This window comes from Phoenix dactylifera, chromosome 5 (genome assembly GCF_009389715.1).
Source record: "Phoenix dactylifera cultivar Barhee BC4 chromosome 5, palm_55x_up_171113_PBpolish2nd_filt_p, whole genome shotgun sequence".
In the NCBI taxonomy this organism is placed as follows: Eukaryota; Viridiplantae; Streptophyta; class Magnoliopsida; order Arecales; family Arecaceae; genus Phoenix; species Phoenix dactylifera.
This window is the reverse complement of record NC_052396.1, coordinates 3,625,543-3,640,591: the sequence shown is the minus strand read 5'-3', so window position 1 is coordinate 3,640,591 and position 15,049 is coordinate 3,625,543. Positions and strand designations below refer to the sequence as shown.

The window sequence follows — 15,049 nt, the reverse complement described above, 5'->3', positions numbered from 1 at the left end:
TCACGGCTGGGGGCCTCGCAATTTCGGAAGGAAAAGAACGAAAAAAACACCTTGCTACAAAACTCCTGAATCGTGGAAGGAATTTAAAAGGTTTAGTAAGTAACCTATCAATTCATCGTTATTTTAATTCGAGTGAGAGCAACCAAGGTCTTCCCCTCTTCTTTTTTTCCCCAGAGGGAGAGGTTCTTGCCCCAAATACCCCCTCTTCCTCTCGGGAAAAAAACCCACTCTCTCTCTTTCTTTCTCTCCCTCTCTCTGACCAGCCATGGCTTCCGAAAGCTTCACCGACAAGAACGCTGTTTTCAAAAAGCTCAAATCTAAGTCGGAGAACAAGGTAATCTTTTCAAGCTTTTTTCTCTCTTTCTTTCTTCTTATTATTCTTCTTGGTCTTTCTTTTGTTTCTTTTATGGGAATCAGTCTCAGGTTTACCCTTATAGATTCTGGTTTGTTGCACCTTAATTTCGACCGCTTCTTCTCCTGGAAATCGATTAGGCTTTGAGGATCTGGTGCGGGAACTCCAGATCCCGACGGTATCCTCCAGATCTGATCGCTTCTGACGGTGGATCTTTTCGTCTCAGATGTGCTTTGATTGTAACGCCAGGAACCCTACGTGGGCGTCGGTGACGTACGGGATCTTCCTCTGCATTGACTGCTCGGCCGTCCACCGGAGCCTCGGCGTGCACATTAGTTTCGTGAGGTATGGGATGGTTGTTTTTTTCTTTTCTTTTCTTTTCTTTTTCTCTCGATGGAGGCTACCTTAGGTTTCCCTTCCTGTTTTTGCGGTTCAATTCGGTTTTTGTCCGATTAATTTGCAGGCAATTTCTGAATTTCATGAATTTCCCTTTCAAAACCCTGAATCGATTGTGTTGCTATTATTGCGAACCTTTATGCCAGTTTTTTTCTTTTTGGTTTAGTTGAAGAGGTTCGAATCCTTAAGCCAAGTAATTTTGAAATTATATACATGAGAAGATGCAGCTGGTGATCGGTAATCCCAAACGCAATTTTAATGACTATATGGTAACATTCACATCCCTTCAATGGAAATTGAGATCAAGCTATCAGATGTTAATAGAATTCTTGCTAGCTAGCTGCTTTTTGGATTCCTCTGGGTGGAAACCGCCATCCACTGAGCTGTATGCGAGAGAAGTTTGGAATACACTGAAATTCATAGTACAGAATTCAACTTTTGGGAAGTGTAGGGCAAACTACAAGGCATATTTTGATTCTTTAATTGAACAAAGTATATTCTGCATACAAACATTCTTGCAGGTCGTGTTATAATCTGTAGAATACAGAAGAGGCCAGTTCATAGGTGGTGAAATTTTGCTTTGTCTAGCTAAGTTATCAAAACCAGGTTGATATTTTGTAAAAAAAGAAAAAGAAAAATGAAGCCTCGGTCTTGAACTTTTAGGTTGTTGGATGGATGCAAGCTTGTGGCAACATGATCGAAGTCACAGATCTGATGCTTATAATAGAAGGATGTAGAGAAGCAAGAAAGTAAGAGTGAGCATTTTGCTTGCTGGAAGTCTATTATTGACATAGCGGTTTAAAGGGCTTTTGCTTTGAAATTTTTTTAGACTTGGGGAATATTTCCAGTTGGGTTTGATAATGTAGTGCAGCAAAAGGGGCTTCTTTCTTTGTAGATATATTCCTAAAAACTAGTTTTGCATATAAAATCTAGAGCAGCGTATCTAGATTGGTGTTTTGCATGACAGAAAGCACCAGCTAGGGATGGATGTGCTGACCAATTTCTTCTGCCACACTAATTATAACCAGGTAAATATGCTCAAGTTTTGAGATTTAAGCTATAGGGAACCATGCAATGAATAAAAAAACAATCATATGATTAATGCGAGTAATTTGCATGCACAAATCATAACATACAATATGAGAAGGCGATAAAATATGAGAACAAGTGCAAATGAATATATACCATGGTAACAAATCTCCCTTCAATTAATTTAGCATTGTCATGTACTCCACATTTTTCTATCTTTTGATATGTGATGGCAAAGGCATGCTTTAATTCTTCAAAATGAAGGATTCTTTTAGTGTGGTCATTAAGTAGAAAGAAGCTTGACAATGATTTTTGTGATAGGTAAATGGACTGGAGATGACTTCTAATTGATGATAATTGCCTGGCAAAGAATATGATGTAGGTTATCACAGTTGATGATAATGATTCGAGAGCTTTTAGTTGTGCCAGTATACCTTTTACATGGCCTGATGTTTGTATTTATAGCTTATCTGTATCAGAACCATGGGAGAAAAAAATTCTTATGAAGTAAGGCAAAAAATTCTCTGACTGCTGACATCTTCTGTTGAATGATAGATTAGATAATAATGAAGTGTGACTTCATTGAATTATAAATTTGGAAGGAACTGTGTTACTTTCTGAAGTGCACTGGTGTCAATAATTTTTTAAGGTTGTCAGAAATATGAGCTTGAACTTAGACACATCACTGGAAGACAAATATTAATCAGATAGATTGGTTAATAATCATGTCACTGGAAAGGAATCTTCTGGTAGCAGGTAAGATAGACATGCTTGGTATTACATTATGTTCATACTTCTTCCTTTAATTGGCAAGAGCTCTTGCAGCTGAGCTGCAATTATCTATTAATGTTATAACTGTAATATAGTGATCAGGTTGGGTTGAGTTTGACTTACAAAACCTGTTGTAGTTACCATACAAGAAGTATCTCATCACTTCTCTTTTGTTCTTTATTTTTTTTCTTCTCACTTAGCCCTTTTTGATATATTTATGTTATTTATGTTTTGGAGGCTACAGTTGTATTATAACTTAAATCAATTTTTTTTAATATATAACCTGATCTTGAATGGGTCTTTCGGGAGTTGTTATATAGATTACTCAAGAGTTTTGCTTCCTTGATTTCTAGGTCCACAAATTTAGACTCATGGACTCCGGAGCAGCTGAAGATGATGGCTTTTGGGGGCAACAACCGTGCACAGGTTTTCTTTAAGCAGCACGGATGGACAGATGGTGGCAAAATTGAGGCAAAATATACATCAAGAGCTGCTGAGTTGTACAGGCAGATACTTTCCAAAGAGGTTGCTAAAAGCATTACCGAAGATAGTGGCTTGCCTTCCTCCCCGATTGCAGCATCCCAGTCGCCAGATGCAGCTAATGGTCTTCCTGAACTTAAACTTGTGGATGCGTCAAAGGAAAATTTAAATGAGAAACATGAGTCTAAGATTACTCGGTCACCTAAGGCTCCTACTCATTCTACAGTTATAAGTGCTGTTAAAAAGCCCATTGGTGCGAAGAGGACAGGAAGCAAGGCTGGGGGGCTTGGCGTCCGAAGACTTACAACAAAGGTAAATTTGTGCTTACTCATTCTAACAATCATAAATAAAAAAGAAATGAAGTCTGAGGAACTTTACAGAGTTTGACTATGGTTTGATTGTGGTGTTTTGGTCGGTTCCTAAGGGTGGCTATCGAAATATCTGTGGTAGCAGCCTCCATTTGTTTATCTTTCCCCATCTTGTTGGACTTTATATCATCAGGCGGTTGTGGAGCCTCCATATATGCCTTCTAACATTTTCTCAAAATTTATGATGTTTAGTCTTATCCTTTCTAGGCATGATGAAGAAGTGAGCAGTGACCATTTTAACTTTGCTAATCATTTAATTTGCAGCCAAGCGACAGTCTTTATGACCAGAAGCCTGAAGAACCGGCACCTGCTGTAGCATCCTTGGCAAATTCCAACACAACACATGGCCCATCTTTTCCTTCTCGATTTGAGTATGTGGAAACCATACCATCTGATGAGACCAGTTCGGGAGGTGCTCAAGTGATCAGTCATGTTGCACCACCAAAATCTTCAAATTTCTTTGCAGAGTTTGGAATGGATAGTGGATTTCAGAAAAAATCAAGCTCCAATTCGTCAAAAGCACAGGTAAAGTTATATTTTAAAAGATTTCTCATTAAAGTGATCATGCTTTTATTTTGCATTTGGATTTAACTATTTGTTTAATTTCTGCTTCAACATGTGACCTTTCACACGCCATATGATGGAGTCATGTTGCTTTCCTGTATTCCCAGTCACGTATAATATCTTTGTAGGCTTCTATGATTTTTATGTCCTTAAACTTATGGTTATTCATATAGTCTATAATTGTGATGTTACTTTAACTATCAAAATTTACCATTTCAATTTGTGATCAGAGTTACCATGTAGCGGTTTTTTTATTCTAATTCGTAATCCCTAGGAGATATTACCACGTGCTGCTCGAAAACTGATGAACTTGTTGCAACAAAAAGAAAACTATGTTTAAATTATTGGTTGCATATAATTATGTGACAAAGAAAGTGAACTTATTTCTAATTTAATTACACAATAAATCGAATTTGTACTGAATGCAATCGCACAATTATGAAGCCTATGACTATTTATAGCCAGCACACCTCGACAAACCAATTCAGTTCAGTTTAACAAATCATGAGCTAATTTCTTATTTAAATTAGTATAGAAATAAAGAAGAATGGGCAAATGATGTATGTCAAAAATGTAAGTTAGCAATAATGACCAATTATGGATGTTCTGTAAATTTTATTGGTTATTTGGTTACTGTTTCTTAGTTTTTGATATATTAAATTTCGAGATATTTAAGTCATCCTGTGTTGTCAAGCATGTGTTTATGGACATAGCCACCAAATTTTCATCATGTACTGTTTATCCATGTTTTACATAATGAAAACATTGCTCTTAACAAGCTCATTCTGCTAATGTTCGTACGATAACTTTGGATCCCTGCCCCCTTTATCATTTTGGTGCATAATCAACTATTTGCCACATTGGCTAGCATGAATTTGTTTTCCATGTTGGACAAAGTTCATTTTTTAATGGACCAAAGCCTACAGCTTCATATTTGATGCTGTTGAAGAAACACAACCATATTGTATATGCTCATGTCAGGATAATTTTTGCCAAGGTTGATATCAAGGTGGATGCGTTTTGACATTTTGGTGTATGACATCTGTGGATTTAGTGTATAATATCTGTGGAATTGCAAACATTATGTTTGCATCTCTTTCTGTATGCATTTCTCTCATGTCAGATAGTCATAGTGGCTTGCTAGGCAATGTTATATAGTTTAGAGCAATGCTATGGTAACTCAGAAAAATCACTTAAAAAAAAGTCACTCACCTATCTTCCACCAATCATGCGGCTTCATTATTTGGCACAATTCACAATGCAGGTACAAAGGGAGCAATGGAATGACAACACACCAACTGAGTGATGTTTTGAGTTACATTTCTGGGTTACTAAAGCATTTTTTTGTAGTTTATCCACTGGTTAGCATGGTGGAAACATATAAAGAACTTCAAGAGAAGTTATTTTATTGGCTTAATCGAATTTATTTTCTCGTCCTATTTTAAATCAATTATTTTTGCAAGGTTTTTGGTGTCATCATTGGTTTTTCCTCTCTATCTTGACATTTTTTTAAAGTGGGATAACTGTGGTGGTAAGCATGAGGAAAAGGCTACATTAATGGATGATGACTTTGTTCATATTTATGCATGATAAGTCTGCATAAAACTGATACTGCAACAGATCCCAGGAAAAGGTGACATTAAGGGTAGTTCCTGAGATCTTTTGGTTTTATGCAGTGGACAACTCTATAGTAGGGATGCCAAATCATGTAGCACTTGATCTTGTTATCGAATGTCTAAGCTCCGAGTTTGTTTGTTTGTTTGTTTTAACTCTCATCATGATCATCAGATCCAGGAAAGTGATGAAGCAAGGCAGAAATTCTCAAACGCAAAGTCAATTTCATCAGCCCAATTCTTTGGTGATCAGAACAAAGATGCTGATATGGAGGCTCAAATCTCCCTGCAAAAGTTCTCAGTATGCACTCTAGCTGTTGTCATAAACCCTTACTAGAATCTGATATGTAGATGTGATGTTCTTCATGCACGGGGCAGAGTGATACAACTCCGCCGGTTTTCAAACTATCCCTTCATCAGTTCTAAAAGAATCAACTTCAGCTAAAAGAATTCCAAAAGAATCCCTGTTTTTGTGGGAGCATGACCACTCATGGGCCCCATACAGTGACAGGGATCCAGCATGACTCCATACTTTATTAGTTTTTGGTTGCTTGGTGGTTCCAGGGCTCCACAAGTTTGCAGCCATCCATGATGTCTCTCTCATGCATTTCACGTATCCTACTACCATGATTAATGCTAGCTCAGCAACATATGTGACTCCACTTTAACTATGTGAAAATGGGGCTAGTGCACTCACTTGTCAGGGCCTGACAAGTATGGTCCAAGAGACCGTCTTGAACAAATAGGGAAGCACCACAAAAGTGTTACTTGTAGATTCGCATGGTTATGGAATCTGAAAGCATTTTCCTAAACTCATAGGCTGTTGAGTTTTACTTAAATGCATATAGTAGTTCTTCATCGTGATTTGTGTTGAGTTCTGTTTCTCATCTCTAGAGCTCCATATGTTGATAATTTTATTGCACTGTGTTGTGTGGATGGTTGGGAAGAATCATATGCGAGTTGGATGCTATCTTTTCCATGGTTTCAAATCCCGATAGTACATCCTGCGGGATGCTGGGATAGAATCGTCCTACCATCGTCCCAACATCCCAATATGTCTTGGGATATCTCTTGTCCCAACTGTCGGGACGTGGATGGTGGTGTGTCCCATTCTATAGAAATACCTTGATGGCCCTGTCTCATGGGATTTAAAATCTTGATTTCTTCAACTATCAAGTTCGGATTATTGATATTTAATTTGCCTTGCTAACTAATAAAGTTGGATTGCTGTTCAAAAGCCACTCACTTTTAACTTTCCTCTATGTAGGGGTCAACTTCCATTTCTAGTGCCGATATTTTTGGTCATGAAATGGATGATTCTCGACTTGACCTTACTGCAGCGGACCTTATCAACCGAATCTCCTTCCAGGTACTTTCCTGAACATGGGATGTTATATGCTGATTAATCAGTTCCAGAAGATTCCACTTGCTAGGTCAACGTCAGAAATGTGCACCAAGATCATTTTCGTTGAGAGTTTTGAGATGGTTGAACATGAGGGGTGATGAATGATCTTTAATTTTTGTTCATCATCTGTGCTTGCAAACTGCGACTGCATTGACTGCCCTTACAACCTTAATTATTTCTTGAGAAGCAAACCATCAAATTTGATGGCTTGAGTGTAGGACCAAAATTTATTTATAAATGGCTAAGTTTTTTGTGATGTGTTTTTTTCCATATGATTGCTTCAATATCTTCCTTGTGTTTCTCAGGCTTCAGAGGATATATCCTCCCTCAAGACCATAGCTGGGGAGACTGGGAAAAGGTTGACATCTTTAGCTTCCAGTCTTATCAATGATCTTCAGGATAGAATCCTTTGAGTGTGGTTCGTGAGGTCAAATTCATATACGTGTTTAAGGAACAGTTATTCGAAGACTGGATCAATCTCGACATCGGGGGAGCTTGCTAGCCTACTGTCGTAAATTTATCTCGTAATTTTTTCACGGAGATACATTGTTCATCTTTCCTGGTGCTGTGCATGACCTACTTTTGTAATAGTGGAAACGTTTGGGGCTGTAGAACCCTTAGGAGAGTGTTTGTGGCATTTGGACAACATATTTGTTAAAGCTCTAAGAAGTTTGGGACTTGTATTTCTGAACTCGGCAAATTTCTTTCCAGCAACCATGCCTGAAAAGTTGCAGTTGTTTAGTCATTTAATGTTATTTATGTTGTGTGCCTCCATTAAAGTTGAAAGCCAGGATGAGGATCCCTGCTTTTGTATCGAAAAGGATGAAGGCTGCTTCCTTAAAATACATGCTTCAGAAACTCTGGCGACCTGCAGTGGACATGGAATCATTAGAATCATAAGCGCACCTATCATAAGAAATAAATAAAATGGTGGAAGCACACTTGCTCTAGAATCATCCGTTAGATACCATGCTGTTGGAGATGAACGAGCGGTAGCTTAATAATGATAATGTCCAGGCACAAGTTGGGAGCAGAAGGAATGCCTACTCCATCCGCCTGGCAGCTAAGAAAAGGCTTCAAGTCTAGCTCCAACGGATACCCCACAAACCTATCCGTTATCTTGGTCTTGACTTGAGGTCACTTGAAGCGCAACAACTTGTGGAGCTTGTTGCTTCTCCATCGACACCTGATCCTTGTGCAGCCTCCAGATGTTGAACATGGCTTCCGGACAGCGACCACAGTCACAGCATCGCAGCTGAATCAATGGAACAGTTATGACATTAAAAAAAACGGAGATAACAGGAAACTGGGATTTCAGGTGGAAATTGGATTTCTGTATCTGGTGGAAAGGGATGACTTAACAGGCAGCGGTTACCTGGCTTCTGGGACGACGGCCTCCAAAAACCTGCTCGACAAGGATGCCTTTTCTATAATGAAGGTGCCAAGGTGGCTGGCCCTGGTCCTTCAAGCTGGGGTCAAGACAGCAGCCATGCAAGCTATCTAGCAGACCACAAGGGAATTCATGGGCATCCTCTTGATGGAAACAGGACGAACAAGGTTACGTGTCAAGCTTTCCTTCCTGGGCACCAAGTACGCTCTTTTTTTAAAAAAAGAAAATAGAGCATGAGATACGGGAATTTTTTATTTAATCTGGATCAATGCAACAAAATTTTAAGCACCAAGATAGCTTCAAATTATTTTGCAGCACAAGAAACGCACAGCAGCTATGACTATCATGCTGCATCTAAGGCTAGAAAACTTAAAAACCCGAGTAGGGCTTATACCAAAGGCAGAAAACAAACTAATTTCAAGCTTCAAAAATGTGCCTAGATTACTAGATGGCATCAGAACGGTTAAAGGGTCAATAAATCATCATAGTTGCAACTACTGATGACAAAATGGTAAGGAATGGTACCCCATGGATAATTCAGCAAGCAAGATTCAGCACGCCACCCAAACCTGTCTATCTAATGCTCTCTGAAGTAGCAGAATGGCATGTACCCTCTCAGCTAACTGCACTTTGAAAGTCTTCCTGATCAAAACCTCGTCCCACCGATCCTCGTCGGAAATAGTCAGGTCTCGCCGAGTCAACCATCGTCGGCAAAGCAGATCTGGCTTTCATGCTATCTCAAAGAGGTTTGCACAAAGCTCTGCCCGACGTCTACAGCAATTTAGAGCCTAGAGGAGCTGCATCGTTTGGTCTCGCCATCTATAGTACCGCCAAGTCTTCTTTTCTGCGCGCCAATGCAGGCAACGCAGCGGAATGGTTGCTAGTCGCAGAACCGCAGTTGGAACAAACAAAGCACATGGATCGTACCCACACTAAGAAGAGAAAAGCATCCATCACCAGCATCCCGGCCCACTTGGAAAGCTGTGGATGTGGTGGTACGAGCGCATTGGTGGGTTAAAGGCTTAAAGCCAAACCTTTTGCCTCAAAATAAAAGGAATGCTGAAATTTGATGTAATGCCGAAACCAGGCGCGCGCACCAAGGATACGCGTGGTAGCACTTAGAAGAGGCACGCGCGCGCGTGATTCTTAGCGCGTTGGGGAGCATCAAGGATGGTGTTGAAATGAATCGAGGGTTTCTTTCTCATGGGTCCAGATTGGATTCTAGCTGGTGCCATTCGGCGAAGCAATTCATTGATGGGACTGCAGCCCGTTATTTGTGGTTGTGGTTCATGCTCCGTGCTGTTATATATTTTAACAGTATTTAATATGCTAAGCTAAATATAACTACCTCAATATAAGACGATTAAAGTGTTAAACTCAAACTCTCGAGTCTCGATATACCATAAGCTTGTAGATATGGAAGAAAGTTTGCATACCAAATAGCAATAGCATTATCAGATAGCAACTCACACTTATGTTAAGCTACAAGATTGAAGAATTTCATGACTATGTGGGTTTGGCGAGTCTTGGGCCGGGTATCCTGATCATTAGCCATTTTCGAGAACTTCTTTGACAGGTTGCTCTTTGTTGTATGCAAGACTATATTAGAGCTGGGTACGTAAAATGCCAAACTCAACAGACCTTAAACTTAGTTACTTTTCTCAAACAATATGAAAATTAAGCTTGCATTTTCCCTAGGATCTCTAGAAAGCTTTTATAAGTAACTAAGTATAGGATCTCTGTTGATCATCGTCCTTTCTCAAAACAATATGAAAATTAAGCTTGCACTAGACCAAGTTCTTTATTATCGCACATACTGAGAGACCATTTATAGTTAGAATAGACATGCTTACAGAGTTACAGTACCGAGCTAATGCAGCTTCTGGTCACGCCTACAGTGGGCAGATGCCATGGTTTTCTGGTACGACGCAACTTGTGTGATCCAAAATCAGGCATCCAAAGCTGCTACATGAGATCATATATGTGATAGCGCTGACTGCATGCTCAGAGTCTTTACTAGTAGGCAATTTGTTGGTGGTGTGAAAGAGTTTCGCATGACACCCTCCAAGATAAGGAAAAGTTGGCCATGGAATGGAGATCCCGAGAAGATTGTGCAGGCCAGAGGAAGCGCAACACTGGGGAGAATCTGTCGGCCGGGTCACTCCAATAGGCGTACAAACCTTACCCCTTCCCATGTGCCTTCAGCCACTTCCAAACCCACCCACCCACCCCCAAACCCTATAAATGCCCGCAACTCTTCTCCCTCCATCCCATGACACAGACGTCCCTTCATGGGTACTAGCACTGGAAGAGTTGTAAGTACGGTCGCACTGTTAGTGCTGCTGGGTGCGACAATATGCTCAGCCACTAGAGCCTTGTTGAATCTAGAGGCAGGAAATTATGGTGCTGGCCACGGCATTGGTGGCGGTGCCGGCTATGGAGCCGGAGGTGGAGTTGCAGTCGCTGGAGGTTATGCTGGTGGAGGGGGTGGCGGAAGCGGGGCCGGCTATGGTGCAGCTGGAGAGCATGGAGTTGGTTATGGGAGTGGTGGTGGAAGTGGCGGCGGAGCTGGGTATGGAGTAGGGGAGTATGGTGGCTCTGGTGGTGGTAGTGGAGGAGGCGGTGGTTATGGTGCCGCTGGAGGAGATCACGGATTAGGCTACGGAAGCGGAGGTGGTAGCGGCAGTGGAGGTGGGTACGGTTCCGGTGGAGAGCATGGTGGTGGATATGGAGGTGGCGGCGGCGGTGGTAGTGGTGGTGGTGGTGGCTCTGGTGCTGGAGGAGCACAGGGTGGAGGCTATGGTGCAGGCGGGGGTTCCGGTGGTGGTGCAGGGTATGGAGCTGGGGGAGAGCATGGTGGGGGATATGGCGGCGGTGGTGGAAGTGGTGGTGGGGGTGGCTATGGCGGTGGAGCTGGGGCAGGGCATGGAGGTGGTTATTGGAGTGGTGGTGGAGCCGGAGGTGGTGAGGGCTATGGCGATGGAGGAGAGCATGGCGGCGGGTACGGTGGCGGAGGAGGGAGTGGCGGTGGTGGAGGTGCCGGTTATGGAGGAGCTGGAGGGCATGGAGGTGGTGCTGGCGGTGGGAGTGGCGCCGGAGGTGGGTATGCCGGAGTGCATGGTGGCTACCTCCCTTGAGGTTGGCCTTCTAGCACTACTACAAAGGGTCCTCTCTTCTTCAATCGTCAGTAGCATAAAATAAGCGTGGCTATGAGTGGCCCGTGGTAAGCGTGCATGTGTGGAAGTCCAAAGCATTAGCAGTACAATGATCTTGGAGTTGATTGTTTCGCATTGAGCCCAAGCTAAATTGACTGTAATCAAAGTATATAATATTCTTAGAATGAAAGATGGTATGCTTATTATCTAGTGTAGTGTCATAAAATGCTGGTTCTTCTTAGCTGAAATAAGTTGATGAAAACTGCCAAAAGAAACAGCCGGCACTTCATCAGCATCCGGTTAATGTAGCTCTTCGGTCCAGGGAGCAGCGAGGGAGATTCTCTCCCTTCCTTCCGCATGGGAATTAAAGCTTACGAGAGGAACGAAAAAGAAAGCAAAACGCATAAATCAAACTGGTTTCCTTTAACAGCCAGGATATGAAGTACGGTAGGAATGTTGTCGTTGTGCAGCAATTGTAGGGGCCGAAGTGGATAGAATAATATCCGTCAGAATTTATTATAGTATCTAAAGCTATCCGACTCGTATCATATTCCTATCACATCTATCAAAAAAAAAAAAAAATAGGTATAAATAAGCAATTATTCAATCCATATGTAAATATCTAATTTTATTTATAACTATATTTAATTTTATATAGCACCAATAATTTTTTTTTAAAAAAAATAACCACATTAACATAATATTAACTTAATTTATCATCTATATAGTAATATCTTTGATGCTGTGATCATAAAGTATAACTATTCGAATTATATTCATATTTATATCTGTATTTTAGATATTCGGTTTGTATCTATATCTGTTTAAATAAAATATGGATATAAATTTTTGCATCCGACTAATATCTGTATCTATATTAGTCAAATAAAATAAATATTGATATGAATATACTAATATCGAATCTACATCTGATTCATTTTCAGCTATTATCATTGTTGCTTTTAATTTTTAAGTTTAGCTACAGGCTAGGTAATACAAAAGACCCCACCAACCACCAGTAGCCAGCATGATTGTTAGACTAAAATTAAAATTTTGGTCGCCCTAACTCCTAAAAAAAACAAAGGTACTATATTTCTTATGGTTAATTTATTAACTCCAACCCATAAAACTGAATAGAATGGACATATATCAATAATAGGTAAATATAATAAAAGAAAATAAACTTACAGCGTGGGGATCACGAAAGCTACTAAAATGTGTTTTTTCTTTTATTTCATTTTTTTTTTCATGCATGTTCTAAATGTGCTGAACCTACTATGCAGGATAGTAGATACACGGTACACGCTACCGATACTTCAAAGGAAGTAGCGATAAACTAGTCAAATAGCAGCTGATTCCACATCTAGATATACGACACATTATCATACGATACGTTGTCTAATGGGAAGTTTGGGATGAGGCCCTTTGGTTTCAGAGACCGCCCTCGCTGGGAGATTCCGTTTCACCATAAGACAATCCTTTTTTTGTTTTCGTGACCTGTAGAACAATTCACAGATGATAAGATTTTCTGAAAATCTCAGCGGCTGATGCTCGGCTAAATGATAAAATATCTGGACATGGTTTTACTGACTAATGGAGAGGAGGACGCGGCGTGAGAGTCGGGTGGAAAGGTCGACAGCGTCGGCGGGGAAGTCGATGCAGTGGGGGAGGAGGATCACGTCGTCATAGGTGTAGGAGACGCCCAGAGAGAAGAGGCGCCCCGCGGGGAATCCGTCTTCGAGCCCGACGCCAGGTCCGTTCATGGCGCCACCGGTTATAGGGTTCTGGAATGCGGCGCCGGGAGGGGCGGGCGAGGGCCGGGACGCGTACACCCCGCCTGAGGTTTTGGGGATGGTTTACGAGCGAGAGGGAGAGGTAGCGGACCCCCCACTTGAGGTGGGATTTGTGCGAATCCTGTAGAGATCTGACGGTGGGTTCGGCGGACGGACGGCGGAGATGGATGGATCCATAGGGGCTGAGCGCAAGATGAGCGGACGTTTTGACCCGTATCTGGAAGCGGGTCAAGGTGGGCGGGGGCCAGGAAATCCAGTGACCGGGGGGATGAGGGTTCTGGTTGCTGTCTTTTTTTTCGGCTAAACAAAAAGAGGCAGGGAGGAGGAAGGAACAAGCCCACCCTCGCGTAACAGCCTCCACTAGGCCCTCGCCCCATCAGAAGAATGTTCGATGCGGAAAAAAATGACCGTGTGTTGGGCACCCCGACCGATTTTATTCATGTCTTCCCCACCCATGAGCCCGGCTCAGCTACCCCTCTGGGCTCTGGCTCGAGTCCCAAGTGTGAGTACGTCACACCTGGCATCACCTCGACTACTAGCGGTCCAAAAGCGGTCATATACCTCATGTCCAAGCAGTGGCCGAAACTACATTTTAATCGTCGCCGCAGCGACTCGAATTTGGGACCATGATGTTAGAATCCCCGCCCAGTACCACTAGGCTACTACCTTGGTGGCAAGAACGATTAATCTTCTTCGCGGCGTCAACTGTTGAATCGCGTCTCGCACAGCTCTCAAAAGAGACTGATATTGTTCTGAGCATTGGACCTTTTTTTAAATTAATTTTTTATTTTATTTTATTTTGGTTGAATTATTCTTTGCATTATTGCGGACAAGCAGGTTGGTCGAATGATTCGCATATGATATATTATATGATTTATTTGCAATTTATTTATTATTAGAAAAAAATATTTATATTTCAGAAAGTAATTATATTATTTGTTGTTGCTAGGATTGCTATTGCTTACCATTCTTGGCTACTACAAAATTACGACGGCAGCAAAAGAATTTTACGGTAAGTTGATGGTTAATGGTTTTGTTGGGTTAAAATTTTCTTGTTCTTTTTGAAAAACCAAAAATTTCTATAAAGGGTCATTTTGTTGAGCACTTTCTCTCCAAATTTCTATATAAAAACAAAAGTCTCTCTTCCTAAATGCAAGAAAGTACGATATTATATATACTTTAAAAGAAATTGCTATAAAAAAAGTACCTCTCTTTTTTGGCCAAGTTAAAATTAGCATTAGCACGTGCAATATATATTGAGGAAAAAAAAAAAGAATGGTTGGATCTTCAATGCACAGGCCATTCATTAGTAGTACTCTTGGGTTTTATCCAAACATGGGCCATCTTCTAGGTCACAAACATGAGGAACAATTCATGACTCAATAGGATTCTAAATATTAAAGGTCTTAGGGTTCATGTTAATAGATTTTTTTTCTTCCATAAGGTTCTTGCTTTCTTAAGCTACAAAGCACCGATGGATTATGTTTGACTCTTTGCACACTGAGTTTTAACCTCGATTATGATGGTTCATGATAATAGTATATTTTTAGTAATGTCAAATATTATGACAATTTTGGCTTGACAAAAAAATAGATCAACATTGCTCAAAACAACTGCATAGATAGAAACGTACATACATTAACAAATGCATATATATATACACACACACATATATACTAAAATTTTTGATGGATTTAGCATCCTTTGGATCAAAAAAAAAGAGAGAGAAAAAA

At 40.9% G+C, this 15,049-nt stretch overlaps 2 protein-coding genes and 1 long non-coding RNA gene across 6 annotated transcripts; 2 read left to right on the top strand and 1 right to left on the bottom strand.

Annotated features, from left to right (window-relative positions):
- The first annotated feature begins 24 nt into the window (after positions 1–24).
- Positions 25–7,733, top strand: LOC103704706 (probable ADP-ribosylation factor GTPase-activating protein AGD8). Its single transcript, XM_008788111.3, has 7 exons — positions 25–334; positions 579–697; positions 2,902–3,340; positions 3,661–3,921; positions 5,749–5,874; positions 6,841–6,942; positions 7,284–7,733. The coding sequence occupies exons 1-7, from the start codon at positions 266–268 to the stop codon at positions 7,389–7,391; spliced, it is 1,224 nt and encodes a 407-aa protein (XP_008786333.2). The 5' UTR covers positions 25–265; the 3' UTR covers positions 7,392–7,733.
- LOC113462564 lies at positions 7,534–9,356 on the bottom strand. 4 transcript variants are annotated; one of them, XR_005511926.1, is made up of 3 exons: positions 8,354–9,352; positions 7,947–8,233; positions 7,534–7,846 (listed from the first exon to the last, which is right to left on the bottom strand). It is a non-coding gene; the product is annotated as an uncharacterized LOC113462564 (long non-coding RNA). The 4 variants fall into 4 exon arrangements; XR_005511928.1 differs by having other exon boundaries at positions 7,534–8,233; positions 8,354–8,575; positions 8,894–9,352; XR_005511927.1 differs by having other exon boundaries at positions 7,534–8,233; positions 8,354–8,557; positions 8,894–9,349.
- Positions 9,357–10,627: 1,271 nt separating this feature from the next.
- On the top strand, positions 10,628–11,733 carry LOC103704705 (glycine-rich cell wall structural protein 1.8-like). The gene has a single exon (XM_008788110.3). It carries the CDS (start codon positions 10,660–10,662, stop codon positions 11,503–11,505), a length of 846 nt encoding a protein of 281 aa, XP_008786332.2. The 5' UTR covers positions 10,628–10,659; the 3' UTR covers positions 11,506–11,733.
- Positions 11,734–15,049: the final 3,316 nt, after the last annotated feature.

Bases quoted from the DNA above. Each gene is read 5' to 3' on its own strand.
- LOC103704705 (XM_008788110.3), top strand. From the start codon at position 10,660: ATGGGTACTAGCACTGGAAGAGTTGTAAGTACGGTCGCACTGTTAGTG.
- LOC103704706 (XM_008788111.3), top strand. From the start codon at position 266: ATGGCTTCCGAAAGCTTCACCGACAAGAACGCTGTTTTCAAAAAGCTC. The intron at 698-2,901 runs GTATGGGATGGT...CTTGATTTCTAG, and splicing joins GTGCACATTAGTTTCGTGAG to GTCCACAAATTTAGACTCAT. The intron at 3,341-3,660 runs GTAAATTTGTGC...TTTAATTTGCAG, and splicing joins TCCGAAGACTTACAACAAAG to CCAAGCGACAGTCTTTATGA.